Below are 25,192 nucleotides of genomic sequence, written 5' to 3' on the forward strand. Positions count from 1 at the left end.
TTCCCAAGAAGAGAGATTCCCTAATATTAACACATGTTAGCCACTTGGCACCAACATATTGTTATGTAGGGAAACTAATTTTTGTAATGTTCTCTTCTCCCTTAAATCCAAAGATCCCTGCCAAATCAAAGGTATTAGACATCTGAACGAAGCAATCTAGACCTTCCAGTGACAATATCAAAAAGACATCACTCAAGCTGTGGTTCCCTTCTTAGACTGTGGAAACTGAGAAATCTGGAGTTTTGTTTTAGACTGAGCCAAGATTGGATGTTTGGAATTTTCAGCCCCATCCCCCATTTTCCAGAGATAGGAAAGAGGCTGGAAATGGAATTAATAATTGATTATGCCTACATGATAAAGCCTCCATAAAAATCCCACTATTATGGGGTTCCAGGCGCTTCTAGGTTAGCGACACACCCCAACTGCAAGGGGTCAAGACCTTCCCAGACCTTGCTCAATCTATCTCTTCACCTGGCTACTCATCTATATCCTTTATCATATCCTTTATTATACAATAAACTGGTAAACATGTAAGTAAGAGTTTCCCTGAATTCTGGGATTTGTTCTAGCAAATAACCGAATCCATGGGGAAAGGTCATCGGAACCTCCAATTTGTAAACAAGCTGGACAGAAATTGTGGATAACCTAAGGACCTACTACTTAGAATTGGCTAAAATTCCAAACATCCAATCTTGGCTCAGTCTAAAACAAAATCTGAAGTAGGGAGAATTCTCATGGAGCTGAGCCTTTTAACCTGTGGGGCCTGGACTAACTCCAATTAGTGTCAGAGTGGAATTTAATTATAGGACACATGGCTGGTACCACAGAGAATTGGTTGGTGTAGGGGAAATGCCCACATACCTGCTATCAGAAGAGTTGAGTGTGGTAACACTGTGAATATAAAGGGAAGACATGGGAGGAAGAATGGGTTCTTCCCACTCACAGCCCATTTATCTTTTCCTTCTATGTGGTGTGGGTGCAATTTGGACCTTTTTTTTTTTTAAGATTTTATTTATTTGAGAGAGAGAGAGAGAGTGAGAAACAGCATGAGAGGGGAGAGGGTCAGAGGGAGAAGCAGGCAGTCCCGCTGAGCCAGGAGCCCGATGCGGGACTTGGTCCCAGGAGTCTGGGATCATGACCCAAGCCAAAGGCAGTTGCTCAACCAACTGAGCCACCCAGGCGCCCTGCAATTTGGACCTTAATGCTCTTGCTTAGAAGATGCCCTTCCCCAAAATATCTTGGCCATCTTTCTCTTCTTGGCTCTCTCTCTACCTTCTTTCTCTTCTGACTGGATAAGGGATCCAATCTTTTCTGGCAATCTGATCACCATTTGTGTATTTACATACATCAGTGGTAATTTATTCAACTTATATGGTCACTTTTTATTGTAACTGAAAGAACAAATATAGTTTTATGTCTTATCATGCCTGATGTATACCCTTGGAACATAGCAAAACTCAGATAACATTTGGAAAGTGATCAGCCCATGGATGTGGCCAGATGTGATAATATCTTTTTCCTTGGCATGGATGGTAGACTGTGACTATCTGGTAATTGGCTCTATGAGAGTACTCTTTGAGTACATTTCCTCAAACTTGACAAACCTAAAAACCATTCAGAATTAATTTGTTCACAAGTTCCAGCCCATTGCATGTCCCCAACTCTAAAATGGGAAAATATGTTAGTGTTGAGTACATGCATGCTCATTTAGCACAACTAATGTCCTTGTAAGAACAGGAAAGTAGATGATACAGTCTGACATGGTCACATTCTACAAGACAATGTGTTCTGAATGCCAAACAATCAAACTGCAAAGAATATCATTAGTTATTCCAAAAAGGTAGAGGATAAGGAAGACTGTGGAAAAATTACAGGATATGACAATGTTGAGGGAAAGAACTACTATTTAATTAGCTCCTGAGTCAGACTTTAGACAAGGGGCTTAACACATATTATTATTCCTTGAAGGGACTTTAGGAGATAGACACTGTTGTCTTTCAGTTGTCTAACTGTGGGGATCACCACCATTTACCTGCTGAACATACTGCTCCCTCACAAGAGAATGAGTCTCAAGACAGCCTTCACTCCACCCTCACTCCTGTCTGACCTACATGGCTTTATCTCTCTAAGAAGAAAGCCAGTCCAAGGATCATTTCCTTCCAAGTCTGGGAGGTAATCTCTAAACCCTTGGAATATCAAGCCCAATAGAAGTGTCTTTATTTGCTAGGGCACCTTGCACCAATTAAATAGTGACCATGTGATTCAGAGTGGAGGCTTTGGGTCATATGTATAAGCTCAACTTCCTGAAGGGCTGAAAATTGAAATCAGCTATATGGGTGCCTAAATGATGAAGCCCCAATACCGACTCTGGACACCAAGACTTGGGTAGGCTTCCCCGACTGACAATACTCCATGTGTATTGTCACACATCATTGTCGAGATGAATTAATGTTGCCTATGACTCAATGGGCAGAGGACAACTCAAGTTCTGCATTTGGAACCCTTCTGAACACTGCCCTGTGCATCTCTTCCTTTGATTTTAATCTGTATCTTTTCCCTGTAATAAACCATAACCATGAGTATAATAGCTTTTAGTAAATTCTGTGACTCCTAGTGAATTATCAAAATTGAATGTGGTTTTGGGAAGCCCCTGAACTTGCAATTAGAAACTTGTCAGAAATAAGGGAGTTTCTAGGGACTGGCCCTAACTTTACAGGTGGTCGACATTCACGGTTCCTCTCTGGAGGTTGAGGGAGGGTAGATAGAGGTTCCAACACCTTCTCTTTGGGACCTTCCAGAATTACAGGCATGCTCAATCATCAGAGGTGGGGACTTATAACAAAGGGGTTAAAACAATGGCTCTCTACTTTTCTGTGAATGTACTAGAGGGGATTAAATTGCATTCACAGTTATCACATTATTCTCCTAGTTACCCTCCACTGCTCCCATTATTTGAGTAGAAGTGTTTATAACTCTGACCATGATGTTCTAGCCTCAGGAAGTAAATTTCTTTCCTGTTCCAGTAAACGTGGCATCTTCTTTTAAGATAAACAAAACTGGCAAACCACCTAGACCAAGATAAAAAGAAAGAAGACTCAAATAAATAAAAACAGAAATGAAAGAGGAGACATTACAACTGACACCACAGAAATACAAAGCATCATAAAAGACTACTATGAATAATTATATGTCAACAAACTGGATAACTTAGGAGAAATGGATAAATTCCTAAAAACATGCAGCCTATGAAGACTGAATCATGAAGAGATAGGAAATTTGAACAGACACATAATGAGAAAGGAGATTAAATTGGTAATCAAAAACCTCTCAACAAAGAAAAGACCAGGAACAGATAGTTTCACTGGTGAATTCTACCAAACATTTAAAGAATTAATACCAATCCTTATCAAACTCTTCCAAAATATTGAAGAGAAAGGAACATTCTTAAACTTGTTTTATGAGGCTAACCTTATAATAATACCAAAGCTAGATAAGGACACTACAAGAAAAGAAAACTACAGGCCAATATCCCTGATGAATATGGATGCAAAGATTCTCAACAAAATACTGGCACGCCAAACTCAACAACACATTAAAAGAACCATACACCATGATGAAGCAGAATTTATCCCTGGGAATATTCTGCATATGCAAATAAATGTGATAAATCACATTAATAGAGTGAAAGATAAAAATCATATAATCATCTCGGTAGATGCAAAAAACCTTTGACAAAATTCAACATCTTTTCTGGGGCACCTGGGTAGCTCAGTCAGTTAAATGTCTGCCTTTGACTCAAGTCATGATCCCAGGGGTCTGGGATCAAGCCCCACATCAGGGTCCCTGCTCAGCCGGGAGCCTGCTTCTCCCTCTCCCTCTGCCTGCCGCTCCCCTTGCTTGTGCTCTTTCCCTCTCTCTCTGTCAAACAAATAAATAAAACCTTAAAAAAAAAAATTCAACATCTTTTCATGATAAAACTCTCAACAAATGAGGTATAATAAAGGCCATATATGGCAAAATCACTATACTCAACGGTGAAAGATTGAAGGCTTCCCACTAACATCAGGAAAAAGACAAGTGTACCCGCTCTCACCACTAGTATCCAATATAGCGCTGGAAGCCCTAGCCAGAACCATTAGGCAAGAAGAAGAAATAAAATCATCCAATTTGAAAGGAAGAAGTAAAATCGCTAAATTGTTCTAAAGACTCTACCAAAAATCTGTTAGAACTAATAAAGGAATTCATTAAATTTGCAAGAAACAAAATCAACCCACAAAAATCAATTGCTTTTCTATGTACTGACAACAAACTATCTGAAAAAAAAAGAAAACAATCCCATTTACAATAGCATCAAAAAGAACAAAACATTTAGGAATAAATTTAACCAAGGAGGGGAAAGATCTGTATACTGAAAATTACAAGACATTGATGACAGAAATTGAAGAAGACACACATAAATGGAAAGATATCCTGTATTCATGGCTTACAAAAATTCATATTGATAAAATGTCCATCCAACCCAAAGCCATTTCTAGATTCAATGCAACCCCTATCCAGATTTCAGTGGCATTTTTACAGAAATAGAAAAATTCATATCAACCCACAAATAGCTGTAGCAATCTTGAGAAAGGAGAACAAAGTTGGAGGCATCACACATCCTGATTTCAAACTTTATTACAAAGCTATAGTAATCAAAATAGTATGGTACTGACATTAAAACAGACACATAGAGGGGGCGCCTGGGTGGCTCAGTCAGTTAAGCATCTGACTCTTGCTTTTAGCTCAGGTCATGGTCTCAGGGTCATGAGATCAAGCCCTGCGTCAGGCTCTGCGCTCAGCGGGAGTCTGCTAGAGATTCTCTCACCCTTTCTGTCTCCATTTGCCCCTCAACCACTCTCTCTCTCCCTCTGAAATAAGTAAATAAATATTTAAAAATAAAAAAAAACAGACCAACAGAACAGAATTGAGAGCCCAGAAATAAATCCACAGATATATGATCAACTAATATTTGACGAGGGAGGCAAAAATACTCAGTAGGGAAAATATAGTCTTCAATAAATGGTGCTGGGGGGGTGCCTGGATGGCTCAGTCATTAGGCGTCTGCCTTCGGCTCAGGTCATGATCCCAGGGTCCTGGGATTGAGCCCCACATCGGGCTCCCTGCTCCGTGGGAAGCCTGCTTCTCCCTCTCCCACTCCCCCCCCCCGCTTGTGTTCCCTCTCTCGCTGTGTCTCTCTGTGTCAAATAAATAAATAAATAAAATATAAAAATAAATAAATAAAATAAATAAATGGTGCTGGAAAAACTGGTTATTTACATGCAAAAGAATAAAATTGGACTCTTTATCTTACACCACTTACAAAAATGAACTCAAAATGGATTAAAGACTTAAATATAAAACCTGAAACTGTAAAACTTCTTGAAGAAAACATAAAGAAAAAGCTCTTTGACACAGGTTTTGGTAATGATTTTCTTGGATATAACACCAAAACCACAAGCAACAAACGCAAAAATAAACAAGTGGGGCTACATCAAACAAAGGGTCTGCATAACAGACGAAACAATCAACTAATTGAAAAGACACTCTCCAGAATGAGAGAAAGTATTTGCAAACCATCTTTCTGATAAAGGGTTAATATCCAAAACATATAAGGAACCCATACAACTCAATAACAAACAAACAAGCAAACCCCACAAATACTCCAGTTTAAAAACGGATAGAGGATATGAACATTTTTCCAAAGAAGACATAAGGATGGCCAACAGGTATATGACCTATTAGCTTCATGAACTTGGACATCAAAATTTGTCCCCAGATTTGGGGAGTTCTCAGCCATTATTTCTTTTAAAAAGCTCTCTGCTCCTTTCTCCAACTCTTCTCCTTCTGGGTCTCCCCAGTAATGCATAGATTGTTTCTTTTAATGGTATCCCATAATCCATGTAGATTTCTTTCACAATTTTCATTCTTTTTTCTTTGTTCTCCTCTGATGGAATGATTCACATAACCTGCCTTCTAGTTCACTAATTCTTCTGTCTGGTTGAGCTTGATGTTGGAGCTCTCTGTTGACTCCTGAAGTTCAGTTGTTGTATTATCCAATTCTAGGATTTATGTTTTGAGGGGTCTTCTTATGGTTTCTATTTTTTGTTGTTGTTTAATTTCTCATTTATTCATGCATTGTGTTCCAAATTTCATTTAATTATCTATCTGCTTTTTCATAGCTTACCAAATTTCTTTGAGAAGATTATTCTAATTATTTGTCAGACAGTTCATAAATCTCCATTTCTTCAGGGTCAGCCATTGATGATTTATTAGTTTCCTTTGTTGGTGTCATGTTCCCTTGATTATTCACGATCTGTGTGGCTTTGCATTGGTGCCTGCACATTTGAGGAAGTAGGCACCCCTTCCAGTTTAAAGACTGACTGCTGCAGGCAGAGACCTTCACCATGAGATCCTGGGTGGGTTTGCTGCTGAAGTCCTTGGACTGGGAAGTATGGTGCCTGGGTCAGCATGTGGGCAAGCCTGGTACACTGGTGCTTGAGTCCATGGATCAGGCCTAAAGCTTGGGTTCACTGTATTGGGCCTGGATCCTGGGACCACAGGAGCCAACCAGGCATTGGAGACAACTTTGATGGGCCTGGCATCTGGATGGATCCACAGGGACCAGGTAGATGCTGAGATGGGCCAGTTTTTTGGAACCCAGCCTAGAGTCTGGGGCGATGCAGAACGACATGGAGCTAGTGTAAGCCTGGAGCCTAGGGCCATGGGGGTTAGCCTAGAACCTGGGGCCTTGGGAGCTGGTCTGAAGGTTCATCTGAGGGAACCAGTCTGGAGCAAGCCAAGAGCCTGGGTCCAGAGGAGCCAGTCTAAAGTCTGGGTCTGCAGGGGTTGGCCTGGAACTAGGATGGGCTGGGGACCTGGGGCTGCAGTAGTCAGCGTGGTGCTGGGTCTGGGTTCCCAGGAGCCTGCCAGGGCAGAGGGCATGAGGAGAGACAGTCCAGGCATGTGGCTTATCAGCTTTCCTCTCTTGAAGTCTAGAACTAGGACTTCATTTATTTATGCTGCCTCTTTACAAGTGATTAGAAGCTGTTTTAAGTGAGTTAATTAAAATAATAGCTAATGTTTATTGAGGACTTACTACAGGGTAGTCTTTATGCCATTTTTAAAAGAGATTTTATTTATTTAATTGACAGAGAGAGAAAGTGAGAGAGGGAACACAAGCAGGGGGAGTGGGAGAGGGAGAAGCAGGCTTCCCGCGGAGCAGGGAGCCCGATGCGGGGCTTGATCCCAGGACCCTGGGATCATGACCCGAGCTGAAGGCAGACGCTCAACGACTGAGCCACCCAGGCGCCCCAGTCTTTATGCCATCTTAATATAGGTTATCTCATTTAATACTTATAATCTTGTGGACTAAGAACTATGGTTATCTCATTTCCCAGGTGAGGAAATGGAGGCATAAAGCATCAGTCACCTTGCTCAAGACCAAACAGGGAGGACAGAACTAGGAGTCAAGTGTAGGCCATGTGGCTGGAGCATCTGTGTTCTTGCCCACTCACTGGGCAACACTGCCAGAATGAGAGAGGGGGAGGCATGAGTCATGCTGACAGAGGTGAGCAGGGCAACTCTGCTGTGAATGACAAGGAATATGGACAATTTATGGGTCAATGGGTGGACTGTGAGCATGTTGGACATTTCTTACATCACCTCCTCCCCCATGTCCCATTTTCTCAAAAAGTTTGAATGAAGAGATGTTAGAGAAAGCTTGTAGTTGTTTTCTCCTCCAACCAAATGGAAATGATCATATGTGAAAGCAGGAGAAATGGAGGTTAGACCCAGAGAAGAAGCATGTTCTGAGATACTGAAGTGGAAGACCAGCAGAGAGAGGGGCTGGGACTGGCCCTGCCTAAAGAGATTCCTTTCCAGTCCTTCAGGATTGAGGGAGTTTCCACTTGTGCAGGCACAAGACCAGGGGTAGCCAAGGCTTCTCTGCTCTCCTTTCTTCTGTCCTACTTTTCACGTTTCCAAAGTTGTGAACTGAGCAAGGACTGGCTCTGAGCACTAGACATCTGGATAAATTCCCACACCCAGTGAAACTTCCAGGAGCCCAGCACAGGACAGCTATCATAAGACCACCCCCTCCCACTGCCACCCCACATGTCTTGTAGTCACGGCAGTATTGCCCTTTAGAGTTACAAAGTGCTTTCACATCCATTCCACAGTTTTGCCCCCACAACAACCCATGAGGTAGGTAAGAGAAGGCAGTTTTATTTTAACTTAACGGGTGAAGAAACGATGAATCATAAGAGTGAGATGACGTGTAGTGATAGACCCTACATTAAAAACTACTCAGTGCTTAGACTCTACCCATCACAGTCCTTAGCCTCTGCATCATAATTATTGTCTTATGTATGTATTTCTCCCAACAGAGCATGGCTTATTTGAAGGCAGACAATTTTCTTTCAACTGTATTTTCAACACACAGTACAGTGGGTGATACAAGTTGCGTTAATGACAAGTGAGGAGCGCCAACCAGGGATGTGGTCTAGGGCTCTCTGCCATACATTGTACTTGATGGATAGATTATTGGGTGTTTGGGGTCAGTGTGTGGGAGTCTAGTCACACCAAGCACTGTCCTGGGCACAAAAAAGGGCTAGCCTTCCTTTCCAGAGCCTCCTTCCTCAAAGGACATGTCACATGATTGATGAAACCCAGAGACAGAATGTAGGTTAAGAGGTGTAGAAACTGGAACATACACTAGACATGTGAGACATGATAATAATTCTTTCACCTCTGACCACTTAGAAGTAACTCTTAGAAACTGGGGGCAGTTACAGGAAAGCGTAGTCACAGATTCAAAGCTCACTGATCTAACAGGACGTGACAATCCTCAGAGTCCAACCAACAGCAGAGCAGTAACCAGGGCCCAAAGAGGAAGGGCAAGTGCTCGAGGTTCCCACACTGGGCTTGAGAATTTTGGTGTGTAGCTCTGCCAACAGGTGTGTAGACTCTATGGCTGTGTTGCAGGGAAGCCACCAGCCAATGAGAAAGTAATATTCTCATTGGACCGCAACTGGTTTCTATGAAGTCTCAAAGTATTAAATTATCAGTTATGTGCCCTCCCGGGGATGTTTTAACACTAATTTAGATATTTCAGAGTGAGTTAGAAAAAGCATTCTATTGAAGATGTGCAAAAATATGATCAAATTGTGATGAAAGTGTATTAGTGAGAAAAATATCAAAAAGTTCCTGTAGATTTTTTAGCTTGAAGTTTAAAGTTCTCTATTTCACATTTTAATGTCATGCTTAGTTATTTTACAAAGAAAAAAATTTAAATGATAATTGAGTGCAAAATCACATCATAAGAAAAGTGACTGCTATGCTTGCTCTACGGCCATTTTGCATAATATAATCTATAGGTGTTTTGAAAAAGAAATAACTATTGAAAGAGATATTTTTAAATTAGATGAGTTGTAACTGTCATGGTTTAGACGAATAAACGTTTCTCACTTTGAGACTGGGTAGCTCAGTTGGTTAAGTGTCCAACTCTTGATTTTGGTTCAGGTCATGATCTAAGTGTTATGGGATCAAGCCCCATTGGGCTCCACACTGGGAGTGGAGCCTGCTTGGGATTCTCTCTCCCTCTCCTTCTGCCCCTCCCCTCCTCGCTCTCTCTTTCTCTAAAAACAAAACAAAACAAAAAAAACTGTTCAAACAGATACACTCAAGATATAGATAAATCAAAATGGAATTATAAAAAAATATTCAAGTAGCCCACAGAATGGTTAGGAAAGTAAAACAGAAGAACAACAACAACAATAACAAAGAAGAAACAAAGAAATAATAAATAATAAAATGGCAGACTTAAGCCCTAATATATCAATAATTACATCATGTAAATTAATAGATAACCCCAGGATATACCCATGCAAGTATGGCCAAATGAATTTTGAGTAAATTGCAAAATCAGTTAAATATAGGAAGGATAATCTTTTCAATATGTAGTGCTGGAACATTTGGACATCTGCAGGCAAAAAATGAACCTCAACCTAAACTTCACACATCACACAAAAATTAACTCAAAGTGGATCAGAGATTTCAACATAAAGTATAAAACCATAAAATTTTTAGAAAAAAATGTAGGAGAAAACCTGTGAAACCTAGGACCAGTTAAATGTGATGAATCACTGACCTCTACCTCTGAAACCAATAATACATTATATGTTAATTGAATTTAAATAAAATATTTTTTAAAAAGGAAAGAAAGAAAGAACCAAGAGAGAGTGGGGCCTCATGGGCCAAAATGTCTTTAAAAAGAGAAAATGACTAAAAAATGTTGCTGATATGTTTCATGTTACAAAGGCAATTACTTTCTGTTTCAACATATGCTTTCTTTTTCAGTATCTCTCCACATGTGTCTTGATGGGGTGCCCCAGGATTTTTCACTGATGTCATTCTGCCCAATTTAGCCCTTTCCCATATCAGAACAGTTTATTTTCCCCATCTTCCCAGAAACCTTGGCTTGGTCATCTCTAGGATGAGGAAAGCCATGACAGGAATCACTAAAGGGAAATTAAATGAAGAATGAAGCATCTGCTTCAAAATCATGGCTGGGTAGGTTTCAAAAAAACACCTCCCCTCCAACCTCATTCTTTTTGCCAAGAATGTCAGCAATCAAAATCACAACATTTCAAAGCTACTGTCTCTACCATTGCCACATTGGTAGTAGCATGGTTTACAAATGGGTGATACCTCACAATGGAAAAATCACTGGCTTGAAGTCCAATATTTGTGTTCCATCCTGACTCTGCTAATAAAACTTTGGGGAAAATATCTCTCTATCTCTTAATCAAACTGGGTCAAGATTAGTAAACAAGTGTCAACCTGTAAGCCAAGTTAGAAAAACATGGTTATCTGCTGGAGTCCTTGTTTACTCTTATTAATTCTCATAATTTGTCTGCAGATTCTTTTGGATTTCCTATGTCAGCAGTGATATGATCAGAAAATAATGATAATTTGTCTCTCCTTTTCTAATCCACATACATCTTATTCATTTTTCTTGTCTCATTGCTTTGGCCAAGACACTAGTTAATCAATGAATAGTAGCAGTAACTGGAGCAATTCTTATCTTATTCCTTACTTTGATAAAATTGCTTCTCAAGGCTCAGCATTTTCATGTGATGTTTGCTATAGTTTTTTTTTTTTACAAATTTTTAAAATTATGAGTAAATATTAAATTTTACCAAATCTTTTATTACATCATCTGAAATGATCATATGTTATGTTGCCTTTAGTCAATGTGATGGATTACTGATAAATGTTTACAATATTGGCCATTCTCACATTCCTGGGATAAATGATATCTGATCGTGATGTATTTTTAACACACCACTGGGTTTGATTTGTTAATGTTTCATTTAGGATCTTTGCAACTATGCTCATAAGTGATACTGGTCTATAATTTTCTTTTCCTGTTTTTGTATGATTTTGGTATCAAGGTTCCTTTTAGATACATATACACTCCCTTCTCCTCATGTATTGTGGGTTTCTGCACAGTTTCGCATTCACAGAAATTGTTATCTTAATTTTCAGCAAGGCTATAGACTTTAATACATTTGAAGATGTTTCATCTATTGTCACTGTGTTTTTCAAGTTAGATAAAAAAAGTTATCTATGTTGGATTCATTTCACCAATTAACAAAAAATCCCTTTTAAGGATTTCACCATTATTTCAACGGAGTCAGAAGAGAGAAAAGATATAAAAACGCATGATCACACTCCTCATTCCAGAAAAGATGAAGTAGACGCATTTCTCTTTCTTTTTCCCACTAAGTATAGTTAAAAATACTGGACATTATATATAAAACACAACCACAAGATAATTCTAAAAGCTGAAGAGAAAAAAGGCCAACTGGGGACCTCTAGATCCAAGGAATGACAAGTTAGTTCCTTGGGTTTTCTTTTTGTCACCTATATATCCTGGGTTGTGTGTTAGACAAGACAGTAACCCAGAAATGCCAATCCCAAGAAAAATCTACTTTCTCTTGGCAAAGAACTTGAAAATACGCAGCCTAGCAAGACAGAAGCATTTAGAAAATAACCACACTCTTCCAGCCAAATAACACTGGAAAAGTGTAGGACCCCTTTCTATCAGCAAAGGCCAAGTGGCAAATCTAGACCTCCACTCTCCCTCGTCAGTAAGGAAGAATCCCTCCCCCTCCCCACTGGAGTCACATTGGAAGAGGCTGAGTGGGGAGACTGAATTTCCACCTCCACCATGAAATGATGAGGTACTACTCCTTCTTGCTTGGGGTGGTGTTGAGGAAGGACTAGTGGATTTTCACAAGCACACAGTGGCAACAAGTTCACCCTCCCCACAACCACAGTGTCAAAAATCACTCATCATACCAAGAGCCAGAAAAATATCAGTGTGAATGAAAAAAAAAAGCAATCAATAGGCACCAAAATCAATATGACAGATGTCAGAATTATCTGACAAAAATTTTTAAAGCAACCATTATGAAAATGCTTCAACAAGTAACTGTGAACGCACTGGAAACACAAAAAATGAAAGCACGAGAAAGTCTTAGCAAAAGAATAGAAGATATAAAGAGCCAAAGGGAAATTTTAGAAATGAATAATGCAATAACTGAAATGTAAAACTCACTTGATGGGCAAAACAGAGATGATAAAAGAAACAATCAGTGTACTTGAAAATAGAAAACGCCCAATCTGAAACAGAGAGAAAATAGACTGAAAAAAAAATTAACAAAGATTCAGAGCTCTATAGGGTAATAACAAAAAATCTAACACTTATGTCATCAGAGTCCCAGAAGGAGAGGAGAAAAAATAAGAATGTGGGACCAAAAAACAGTATTTAAAGAAGTATTGAAATTTCCCCAAACTTGACAAAAGGCATAAACTTACACATTCAACAAACTGAGTGAACTGCAAACAAGAGAAATTCAAAGAAATACATACCAAGATACATTGTAATCAATCAGCTGAAAACTAACAAAGAAAAAAAAATCTTGAAAACAGCTAGAGAAAAACAATACATTGGCTACAGGGGGAAACAATTTGAATTACTGCAGATTTCTCATCAGAAACCATGGAGGTCAGGAAGAGAGGTATAACCATTTCTCAAATGTTAAAGGAAAGAACTGCCAACCTAGAATTCAACCAGGAAAGGAAGGTGAAATCAAGACATTCTCGGGTGAAGGAGAACTAACAGAATTTATCACTAGCAGACCTATCCTAAAAGAATGGTCAAAGAAGTATCTTGTAATAGAAAAAGATGATGAAAGAAGGAAACTTGGAACATTAAGAATGAAGAAAGAGCAATGGAAAGAGTAAAAATATGGATAAATATAATGGACTATCCTTCTCCTCTTGAGTTTTCTAAATTATATTTGACAATTGAAGCAAAAACTATAACATTACCTTACATGGGTCTCAATGTATATAGAAGATATATTTAAGGTAAGTTATTAAGAAACTATAGTAAAGGAATCTAGTACAGGTAAGGTTTTCCCCTTCAGTTGAACTGGTAAAATGTGAACACCAGTAGACCATAATTTATATATGTATAATATAATGCATAGAGCAGCCATTTAAAAATCTGTTCAAAGAGGGGCATCTGGGTAGCTCAGTTGGTTAAGCGTCCAACTCTTGATTTTGGTTCAGGTCATGATCTAAGTGTTATGGGATCAAGCCCCATTGGGCTCCACACTGGGAGTGGAGCCTGCTTGGGATTCTCTCTCCCTCTCCTTCTGCCCCTCCCCTCCTCGCTTTCTCTTTCTCTAAAAACAAAACAAAACAAAAAAAACTGTTCAAACAGATACACTCAAGATATAGATAAATCAAAATGGAATTATAAAAAAATATTCAAGTAGCCCACAGAATGGTTAGGAAAGTAAAACAGAAGAACAACAACAACAATAGCAAAGAAGAAACAAAGAAATAATAAATAATAAAATGGCAGACCTAAGCCCTAATATATCAATAATTACATCATGTAAATTAATAGATAACCCCAGGATATACCCATGCAAGTATGGCCAAATGATTTTTGAGTAAATTGCAAAATCAGTTAAATATAGGAAGGATAATCTTTTCAATATGTAGTGCTGGAACATTTGGACATCTGCAGGCAAAAAATGAACCTCAACCTAAACTTCACACATCACACAAAAATTAACTCAAAGTGGATCAGAGATTTCAACATAAAGTATAAAACCATAAAATTTTTAGAAAAAAATGTAGGAGAAAACCTGTGAAACCTAGGACCAGTTAAATGTGTTTAGACATGACACCAAAAGCACAATCCATAAAAAAAAAAAACAAATTGATAATTGAACTTGACCAAAATTTAAAATCTTACTCTGCAAAAGACCCTATTAAGACGAAAAAAGGGGGCACCTGGGTGGCTCAGTCGGTTGGGTGTCTGCCTTCGGCTCAGGTCATGATCCCACAGTCCTGGGATCAAGTCCTGTGTCCAGCTCCCTGCTCAGCGGGGAGTCTGCTTCTCCCTCTCCCTCTGCCTGCCACTCTGCCTACTTGTGCTCTCATCTCTCTGTCAAATAAATAAATAAAAACTTTAAAAAAGAAAAAAAGAAGACAAAAAAAGACGTTACAGACAAAGAGAAAATATTTGCAAACAACTTATCTAACAAAGGACTGTATCTAGAATACATAAAGAACTCTCAAAACTCAACAGTAAAAAAAAAAAACAAAGAATCTGATTATGTAACAGACAAAAGACATGAATAGATGTTTCACGAGGATATGTGAATGCAAATAAGCACGTGAAAAAGTGTTCATCATCATCAGCTTTTAGGAAATGCAAATTAAAACCACGATAAGATATTACTACACACCTATTAAAACTATGAAAATAAAATATAATAACAAAACCAAATGCTGATGAGGATATAGAAGAATTGAATCTGTTACAAAGTACTAGTGGGAATGTAAAATGTTACAACTCTAGAAAATATTTTGACAGTTTCTTAAGAAATTAAACATACATTTACCATATGACCCAGCAGTCATATTCCTGGGCATTTATCCCAGAGAAATTTTTTGCTTTTTGTATTTTGAAGATCTCTGATTACTAGTGATACACATTTATGATTGTTATGTCTTCCTAATAAATTGATCCTTTGTCATTATGAAATGCCCATCTTTATCACTTTGTCCTAAAGTCTACTTTATCTGGTATCAATAGAGCTAGTCTAGCCTTCTTATGCCTAGTGGCTGAATGTTATGTCTGTATCCATCCATTTACTTTCAGCCCAACTGTGTCTTTATTTGTAAGCTCACCTCTTGTAGACAGCATTAATTTGGTTTTGTCTTCTTATTAATTTAAAAATCTTTGCTTTTTAATTGGAGTGTTTAGTCTACTTATGCTTAGTGTAATTACTGATATAGTTGAATTTAGATATGCCATTTTATTATGTTTTCTGCTTACTTTTTTTTGTGTCACCGTTTCTCCTTTTCTTCTTAAAAATTATTTTTAGAATTTATTTTTGAATTCATTTTAGTGCCTCGATTGACCTTTTAGCTATTCCTATTGACATCATTTTCTTAGTGATTTCTCTTTATTTGCCATTTGGATATCTTTTTTTATGAAGTACCTATTTCAATCTCTTGTCCATTGTGTTGTCTGCCTAATTCTTATTGATACGTAAGACTTCTTTATGTATTATGGATATAAGATTCTTATGGAATAAATGTATTATAAATATCATTTCCCACTAATTGGCTTGACTCTTTGCCTCTCATACTGTTTTTTTTTTAATTAAAATAACTTTTAATTTTGCTGTAATATACTCTAAGCCTTCATTTTCTCATCTGGAAAACAAGAATTATGGTAGTATCTCACAGGGTTGTTAAGAGGAACAGATAAAAGAATGCATGTACTCCTGCCACTTAGCAAAACTCAGTAAATATTATTATTATCCTTAGTGCCACCCTTTTTTCCTCCTTCTAATCTTCAATTTCTTTCCATTTCCTGTGTTCTGAGTATCTGAGAGGTCATATAACGTAGCAGAAAAGAATGACCATATGGCCTTGATCAATTCCTAGCATCTCTGAGCCAATGTTTCCTTATCTGTAAAATGGGGGGCTTCATCACCTTTGGGGTTCAATTCATTTTTCCATCCTTTATTGACCACCTACAATTAATACGTGAGATTGGAAACAATTATAGACAGTTCATTCTCACTTTGCATTTCATGACCCCTCCTACTTTTACACATGCTAGCTGGGGAAGAGATGTGAGTACTGCAAGAAGGAAGTAGTTCGTTTTAGTGACTGACATCCAGAGAACAACATGCTTGGTCCCCCAGCATGCTTCATCCTCATCCTTCTCTGCCAGCTCACAGGTGAGTCCAGATTCTCCTGTTCTCCTGACTGCCTTCTCCATCCTGAGGTAAACCTCTAGGCTTCTGGGTCCACTCTGGGACTCTGGCCCAACTCAGGAAGCTCTGCTACTTCATTTAATATATTTGTGTAATCTGTGATTTCTAAATCAGAGAACAGGAAGAAACTAGAAGGAGAGGAGAAAGAATGAATCTGGGGACAGCCTCCCCTTCTGACTGTCTCAGGGAAAGAAGGGCTGAAAGAAGGGGTGTTGGGTAGTAGAATGACCTGTGTTCTAATCCAGATTCTGTCATGAATTAAATAAAGAATTTTATCTTCCCCGGGACTTAGCCCTCCTTCCCTTTGAGGGCAACTTTAAGATCAAAATGAGATCATACAGGTGTATATTTATTTATTTATAAATATACATTTTAAATATTTCTACTTAAACATATTTATAAGTATATGTTTAGAAGTGTACTAGAAAATATTTAGAAAAATATTTTAAATGGTTATGCATGACAACGATATTAGCAGAAGGAAACATTTGAATTTTCTCTCTTAACTGAACAATTCAATCAGTCTCTACTTAGAAAACCAGCTCACACTGTAGCTGTGAGCTAAACCAGCTTCTCCTTGGTACCATCCCTTAATTCTGGCTGTATTGATGACGTCCCTTTCTCTTAATATAGCTCCTTCCTTCCACTCAACTCTTGAGTCTTGTGGGGGGAGCAGGTGAAAGGGAGGAGGTGATAACCCAGAGGAAAAGGAGGTGGCAAAGGGGAGGAGCTGTTTACCTTCCTGTTATGAAGGGCATCTTAGGGTTGACTCTTTTGATTCCAAAATATCTGAGTCTTGGCCAGGACAGAAGACAGAGGGTCTCCTGCTCCAGCACCCTCCACCTCCAAAGGCAAGTTGGCAGGGAATGCTTGCCGCAGGAGATCTCACCATGCATGGTAACTGGACATAGTGTTTTGCTGTGAATTAGCCAGTGAATGGTCTATAGGCATTAGGTTCCAGAACACCTTCTGAAAAGCTCATCCTGCTGAGAAGCCATCCAGAGAAGTTTTGAGAAATCTGTTTCTCACTTCTAGCCATCCTTGAGGAAATGAGAATTAAAAATGAGAAGCCTTCTCAAGGCCTGTTTCATAACACGGCTCCTCGCCCTTCCCTCCCACCTCCTACTGTGTGGTAGAGGGGCTCTGTACTTCTCAAAATGCTTTCAAATCCATATTCACCTTTCATCCACCCCAAGTCCTCGCAAATAAAGGTTATTTTTCTCTTTGAGAGTTGAGACTCTCCCTCAACTCAACGCTATAACTCAAAGTGGTAAATAGCAAGGCAGTAGTAGAAAGAATGCAGGCCTCCGACACAAAAGAACCAACCAGCTTCTCATCCCACATCTACCACTTCCCAATTTGGGACTTTGGGGAAATCATTCAGCATCTCTGGGAGGACACTGGAGCCCCAGTGTCCTCATCCATAAAATGGAGTTTAATTAACCTCTATCTCATGGAGTTACTCTGAGGATAAAAACATGATGCCCATTAAACCAGTTTATGAGCTAAGGAGTGATACCAAGTGTTTGTTACTTATTACGGAGGAACCAGAATGAACCCAGGTCTTCTGACTCCCAGTTAGGCCAGAGCACTACCTCTTTACACTGTTCCATGCTGCCTGGCAGGAGAGGCCATCCCTGCCCCTCCCTGGGTGCAACCCCAGAGCCAACACCAGGTAATCTGGAACCTAATGCCTGTAGACCAGTTACTGGTCTACAAATGGTATGTCCAATCATCACCCAGGAGAATAACTCCTTTTGGGGAATTTAAAGTGGAAAAAGAAGTGACATTTGTGGTGGAATTTCAGGGGGTAGGTGTGGTGAAAGAGGTGGAGACTTTTCAGGGAAGGGCTTTGACCTAGGTTTTATGGATCTTGAATATGATTTGGATGGGCAGAGAGAAGGATAAAGCACAAACAAAAATGTGAGGTACAAAGGAAACTGGGGGTCAGGTAAGGGAGGAGACCTGGTTGCTTGTCTGGTGATAGCAAGTGGTCCCCGGCTTCATATCTTCCCACAGCATCATATGGTCATCTTGCGCTTGGAGCAAAACCCTGGGGTTTCCCAGATAAGTCAACCCAGGTCATGTGATACTGCTGAACTAATTACCATGAGGAAGGCTACCACTTGAACTGGGCTCCTGTCAGTCTTACCTGACACACTTGGCTGCTATAAAATGAGGAAAGGATGAAGTGGATGCAGAAAAGGCAAGTTAGGACATTCACTACACTGATCTAGGTGGGAAGGTAGATGAGTTTCATGGGGTCCAATCCTCCTAGGCCTTGTAGGTAGGTGTTAGTAGCCACTCATTCTCTAGAGTCTTTCAATCTTACAGATCACATTCAATCTCTGTATTGTAGGTTCCCCAAGTGCCTACTACATCCCCTTTCATAACACATACAGCCACTTATTTAATGGCTATCTCCTAACTCCATGAGTACAAGGGTCAGGATTGTATCCCTCCTTAGTTATATCCTCAGCTCCTAGACAGTGTGTGGCACAAATATGGAACTAAATAAATTCTTGCTAGAGGAAAGAATGACTGAATTAAGAAAACATGACCTACATAGGCAAGGTAAAACTCGATAAGACTGCTGCGGGTGGAAAAGCCATCACAGAATGCGGAACTTCAGGTCAGCCTTGAATAGCTGAGAGAAGTCTCTTGTTTCTGGATCCCTTTTCACAGTCAACTATGGGAAACTCTTTCCACAGAAGAGGAAACAAAACTGGCTAGGACTCATTAACCCCACCCCTTATCGTCTGAACTCACACTTGAGGAATGGCATGGAGCTACTTTCTTCTTTCATGACCCCTCTATTCATCCTATAGATATAAGATAGAAACAATATACTCCCTCTAGGCTTGTGTTGACAATTTGCACTGTGTCATCTTCCACCTTCATCCTAACAAGAAGCAATGAATTTGGAGACATTTTTTAATATCCTCACACAAAATTCACCCGTCTTGGCATTCACCCAGAGAATATAGCGCCACATGTCTACAGAAGTGAAAAGAATGATTACCCATGTCTAAATGTGTGCACACATGCTTTAGTACTAAAGTCATATCCTTGCAGTTTGCCACCTCCCCAATTTAAACATCTCCCCCAAACCTTGTGTGAAAATCCAGGGTTGCACCTATTTGGAGCCAAGTAATAACCAATCTTTATTTGACTACAAAATATTCACCTTATTGTTGAAGTAAAAGGATGCAAACGTTAGATGATCAGTCAAAAATTCAAACTGACACTGACTTTGTAGCATGCACTGGGACTGTTTTGACACCGTTGAAATTGTCAAAGACAGAGCAACTGGAAACCATCCTGCTTTAGTATTTAGGGATGCAGGGGAGCAGCTTTTTGAAAAATCAGATTATTTAACAGAATGATTTAATAAAGACTTGAGGGATCCAAAATATATATGCACTGACTGATAGGGGTGAGGAGGCAGAAATGTTCGAAAACAGGAATCAGCCCCCCAAAAGACATTTACCCAGGAGGAGAAGCCAGTACTTTTGGAGACAAATTTAGCAAAAAAAGTTAGTTAAGATCCCAAAACTGTAGGGGCGCCCAGGTGGCTCAGTTAAGCAGCTACCTTTGGCTTGGTTTTGATTGCGGAGTCCTGGGATCAAGCCCTGCATCTGGCTCCCTGCTCAGCCGGGAGCCTGCTTCTCCCTCTGCCCCTTCCCCTGCTCAGGCATGTGCACTCTCTCTTTCAAATAAATAGATAAAAATCTTTAAATTAAAAAAAAATCCCAAAACTGTAATCAAGGGACTAGGTCAACATTTGATAACATCAGGATTCCCTTTCTCTGAAGCACTGGTAGAGCAGCTTGTGCTTAAAAGAAGGTCATCTCCGGGTTCCTGGATGGCTCAGTCAGTGAAGCATCTGCCTTCAGCTCAGGTCATGATCCCAGGGTCCTGGGATCGAGCCCCACATCGGGCTCTCTGCTCAACTGGGAGCCTGCTTCTTCCTCTGCCTCTGCCTGCCCCTCTGTCTGCCTCTCTGCCTACTTGTGCTCTCTCTATATATATCAAATAAATAAATAAAATCTTTAAAAAAGAAGAAAGAAAGAAGAAAGAAAGAAAGAAAAAGAAAGAAAGAAAGAGAAAGAAAGAAAGAAAGAAAAAGAAAAAGAAAGAAAGAAAGAAAGAGAAAGAAAGAAAGAAAGAAAGAAAGAAAGAAAGAAAGAAAGAAAGAAAGAAAGAAAGAAAGAAGAAAGAAAGAAAGAAAAAGAAAAAGAAAGAAAGAAAGAAAAAGGTCACCAAAGGACATGAAGAGGAAATTGGATTCTGTGAGACACAAGGGCTTCAGGATTGACACCTGAGCCCTCACTGCTGAAAGGGAGTGAGGGAGAGGGCTGGAGCCAGCACAAAGCTCCAGGGCCTTCAAATTGAGCCATAGTGGAAAGACCCCAGGCTCCGGAGAGAGAGTGACATTGAGTTAAATCCTCAAATCATCACTTACTAACTTTGTGCCTTTGGACAAGTTATTTAGGTTTTTTTGAATCTCAGTTTTCTCATCAAATCAGGAGTTAACAAACTTTTGCTGTAAAGGGTCAAATAGTAAATGTTTTAGTCTTTGCAGGCAATATAATCTCTGTTGCAACTACTCAACTCAGCATTTGTAGTGGAAAAGCATCAATAGATAATATGTACATGAAAGAACATGGCTGTGTCCTGGGGCACCTGGCTGGCTCAGTTGGTTGGGCATTCTATTCTTGGTTTCAACTCAGGTCATTATGGGATAGAGCCCCGCAACAGGCTCTGCACTCAGCACGGAGTCTGCTTGTCCCTCTCCCTCCCCCTCTGTTCATCCCTATCCCAGCTCTCTTGCTCTTTCTAAAATAAATAAATAAATAAAATCTTAAAAATAAAAAAAAAAGAACATGGCTGGCTGTGTCCAAATAAAATTTGATTTACCAAAATAGGCAGCAGGCCACATTTGTCCCGTGGACTATATAGGTTGCTGATCCCTGTGTAAAAGGATCAAAATTCCTAGTTTTCAGGATTGCTTTAGGTATTAGGCATAATCTTTACAATAAATGTTTGGCACAGAATCAACCCTAATGCATAGTAACTATATTGGGAACTATTTCTGGAGTAGTTGAGTTTTGGGTTTTTTTTAAAGATTTTATTTATTTATTTGACAGAGAGAGACACAGTGAGAGAGGGAAAACAAGCAGGGGGAGTGGGAGGAGAAGCAGGCTTCCCGTGGAGCAGGGAGTCCGATGTGGGGCTCAATCCCAGGACCCTGGGATCATGACCTGAGCCAAAGGCAGACACTTAACGACTGAGCCACCCAGGTGCCCCGGAGTAGTTGAGTTTTAACAGGGACTATAGGAATAAATCTCTAGTGAAGCAATTTTAGATATCTGGGTAAGCCAGTACAGGAATCTGTCTCTTGCTAGAAGGGGAATGAGTTGCATCAGTGCCAGGGTGATAGAAAATATGATGGTAAGACTCAACACCAAAAAACCCAAATAATCCAATTAAAACTGGACAGAGAACCAGAGACGCTTTTCCAAAGAAGACATACAGATGACCAGCAAACACATGAAAAGATGCTCAACATCACTCATTATCAGGGAAATGCAAATCAACCACAATGAGATATCAGCTCATACCAGTCAGAATGGTTAATATCAAAAAGACTGTAACAAGTGGTGGCAAGGGTATGGAGAAAAGGCAATCCTAGCACACTGTTGGTGGGAATGTAAATTGGTGTAGCCACTGTGGAAAACAGCACACAGTTTTCTCAAAAAGTTAAAAATAGAAATACCCTATGATCCAGTATTTCCACCACTGGATATTTACCCAAAGTAAACAAAGACAGTAATTCAAAAAGATATATGCACCCCTGTGTTTATTGCAGCATTATTTATAATAGCCAATATTTGGAAGCAGCCCACATGTCTCTCAATAGATGAAGGGATAAAGAAGATGTGGTGTATATACACAATGGAATATTACGCAGCCATCACAAGGAATAAAATCTTGCCATTTCCAACAACGTGGATGGACCCAGGGGGTATTATGCTAAGTGAAATAAGTCAGGCAGAGAAAGACAAATACCATATGATTTTATTCATATGTGGAATCTAAAACAAAGAAACAAACAGACTCATAAATACAGAAAGCAAACTGGTGGTTGCCAGACGGAAGAAGGGGTGAGGGGATGAGTGAAATAGGTGAAGAGGTTGAAGAGGTACAAACCTCCAGCTATGAGAGAAATAAGTCACAGAGATGAAAAGTACAGCACGGGGAATAGAGTCAATAACGTTGTAATAACTTAGTATGGTGGCTACACTCATCATGGTGAACACTGCATAATGTATAGAATTGTTGAACTACTATGTTGTACACCTAAAACCAATATAATTATTGTATGTCAACTATATTTCAATTAAAAATATATGATAACAAATCAAGCTTTGACATGAAAGAGAACCTGGATGCTTGGTCAGCCGCACAGAGCCAATTAGACACAATGTCCGGGGCCCACAATAGTTCAAATTTCTTTCAGAATCAGAAGAAAAATAAATATAATAATAATAATTAATATGTAATAATGAATGCAGCTGGCATTACATTCATTTTTTACCAATGCAGTCATAAAATATAGTTTTTAATATTTTTTATGGATGAAGGACCAAGGCAAAAGTGAATACAGCCTACAAAAGTCATAGTGCAGCCCAGCAGCTGCCTCATTATAATACAACTGTCAGGAGCCTATAGCTTGTTGCTTTGTTAGAGTTTAAAAAGATTTTCCTGGGGCACCTGGCTGGCTCTGTTGGGGGAGCATGTGACTCTTGATCTCAGCGTTGTGAGTTTGAGCCCTATGTTGGGTGTAGAAATGACTTAAAAAGATTTTCCTTGTTTCTTCTTTTTTTGTGCTTTCCATGATGGAATTAATAAAATTTCTCTTAGACATTTCAGCATGATGCATTATGTTAAGAGGTAGAAGGGAAAATAACTGGGTTTTGTACTTGTATGGAGAACACCTATAAGAAGACCTGGGTTCTGGTTTTAGTTTTGCCACTATTTGTGATCCTTGAATACTTTTTCTCAATCTCTGTTGTTTGTTTTTCTCATTTGTAAGCAACGATGGATGGGGCCTTGATCCTGTGGGTACTGATGTGGGCTCTGCCTCTTACTGACTGTGTACTTCTAAATTTCCTTTCTGCTCTGTGCTATCCCGAGTCTGTCCCTCAGATCTTAACAGGTAGAAGACTCATTCCCCACACTTGCTCACTGGAAATGCTCTGTGGGCCACTTCTGGAAGCTTTTTCATAGCCGTTCTTAACTGTTTTCCACCTGGAACCACATAACCAGTGGTGGTTGTTTATAAGTCATACTTTTTAAAGTGAACTAAGATTGCGGTGAAACAAAAACTTCTTGGGGCAGTGAACCCCTACTACAACTCCTAATAGTTGGGGGTGAGCATCACGAGTCAGTCTAGGCATACTGCAGAGCGTCCAGTGCTCTTTTGCCTTTCCACTCAAGGAAGGACACTGAAATTAAAATGAATGAGAACCTCGCTCGGGGATGATTTCACACTCTAATCTACCATAAAACAGAAGATGAAACACCCGCAAGCTTCCCAGCTATTGTTATCATAAGAACTTAGAGCTCCCTTCCCAGTGTCCTGATCTCTTCTTGAGAACCACTGCCCCTACGCCAGGCAAGCTGCTGCTTCTGCATCTGCATCAAAGTCAGCTCTCCAGGAGCAATCTGGGAGTCCAAAGGGAGGACTGGACAGTAACCTCCCCACTTCTCCCCTAACAGGAACTTGTCCAAGATGGAGCTGGGCCTCATGACCTACCTCAGAGCATGGTCTTTCCAGCCTGAGGTCTCTGGGAAGGGGTGGGTTCCCCTGCAGTCCCTCCTTTCAGGCAAAGCATTCTGACCTCAATGCCTTTGTGTGAGTGAGGTTTCAAAGGACTTCCCAGGGGCTGGTTGGGTTGGCCCCAGAGGGTTTCTTGGGACCTTCCCAGGACCCAAAACAGGTGAGTAATTGGTGGCAAGGACAGGGTCTTAGGTTTATTTTATGGTTCTCTGTGTCTGCAGGGCCAGCAACCTCTGGAGCTCCGAAAGAACTGGTTGGTGACCTTGGTGGGTCTGTGACTTTCCCTCTGAAGCTCCCAGGAATTCAGATTGACAGCCTTGTCTGGATCTTCAACACAACCCCTCTCATCACCATAGAGCCAAAAACACCAGACAAACAAGCCAATGTCATAGTGACCCAGAGTCATAACAAGGAAAGGCTGGACTTCCTACGTGGAAACTATTCCCTGAAGCTCAGCAAACTGGATAAGAGTGACTCGGGTGATTACCGCGTGGTGATATACAGTTCTTCCCTCAAAGACCCCTTCATCCAGCAGTATGGACTGCGTGTCTATGGTGAGCAGAATTAGTTCCAAAGGTGGATGACTGCCTTCACAAAGTGGTAAACTCTCTGTTATTGGAGATGTCCAAGCAAAGGTTGGATACACATTTGGCAAGAATGTGGAAGAGGGAACTCCTGCATGGATGAAGTAAATGTAGCTCACCCCTCAGGCCCTTTCCTACTCAAAGATTCTGCAAGAGGCAATGCAGTGTAGAGGATGGGTGATAGGGGAAGCAGTGATCACACAAGTCAAATTCTGGCCTCTCTACCTACTAACTGCATGGCCTTAGCCAGGTTACTTAAGCTCTGTGAAATTTCATTTCCATATCTGTAATGGGGAGGAAGGAGATACCTATCTTAGAAAGATTATTGTGTATAAACATCAATT

The 25,192-nt window shown here is 39.9% G+C and overlaps 1 protein-coding gene across 2 annotated transcripts in view; it reads left to right on the forward strand.

Moving 5' to 3' along the window:
* The first annotated feature begins 16,287 nt into the window (after positions 1-16,287).
* The window catches only part of SLAMF7 (SLAM family member 7), a 28,708-nt gene continuing 19,803 nt past the window's right edge, over positions 16,288-25,192 (forward strand). For both annotated transcript variants that reach the window (XR_003607236.2, XM_028090970.2), the window contains exons 1-2: positions 16,288-16,382; positions 24,486-24,818. Coding sequence is in view for 1 of the 2 variants with exons in the window: in XM_028090970.2 (XP_027946771.1) it covers positions 16,331-16,382; positions 24,486-24,818 (385 nt within the window). In the remaining variant the exon portion in view is untranslated. The remainder of the gene's footprint in view (positions 16,383-24,485; positions 24,819-25,192) is intronic.

Source organism: Eumetopias jubatus, unplaced genomic scaffold, assembly GCF_037043125.1.
Source record: "Eumetopias jubatus isolate StellerSeaLion01/CBP00866 unplaced genomic scaffold, mEumJub1_p1.0 scaffold_12, whole genome shotgun sequence".
NCBI lineage: Eukaryota > Metazoa > Chordata > Mammalia > Carnivora > Otariidae > Eumetopias > Eumetopias jubatus.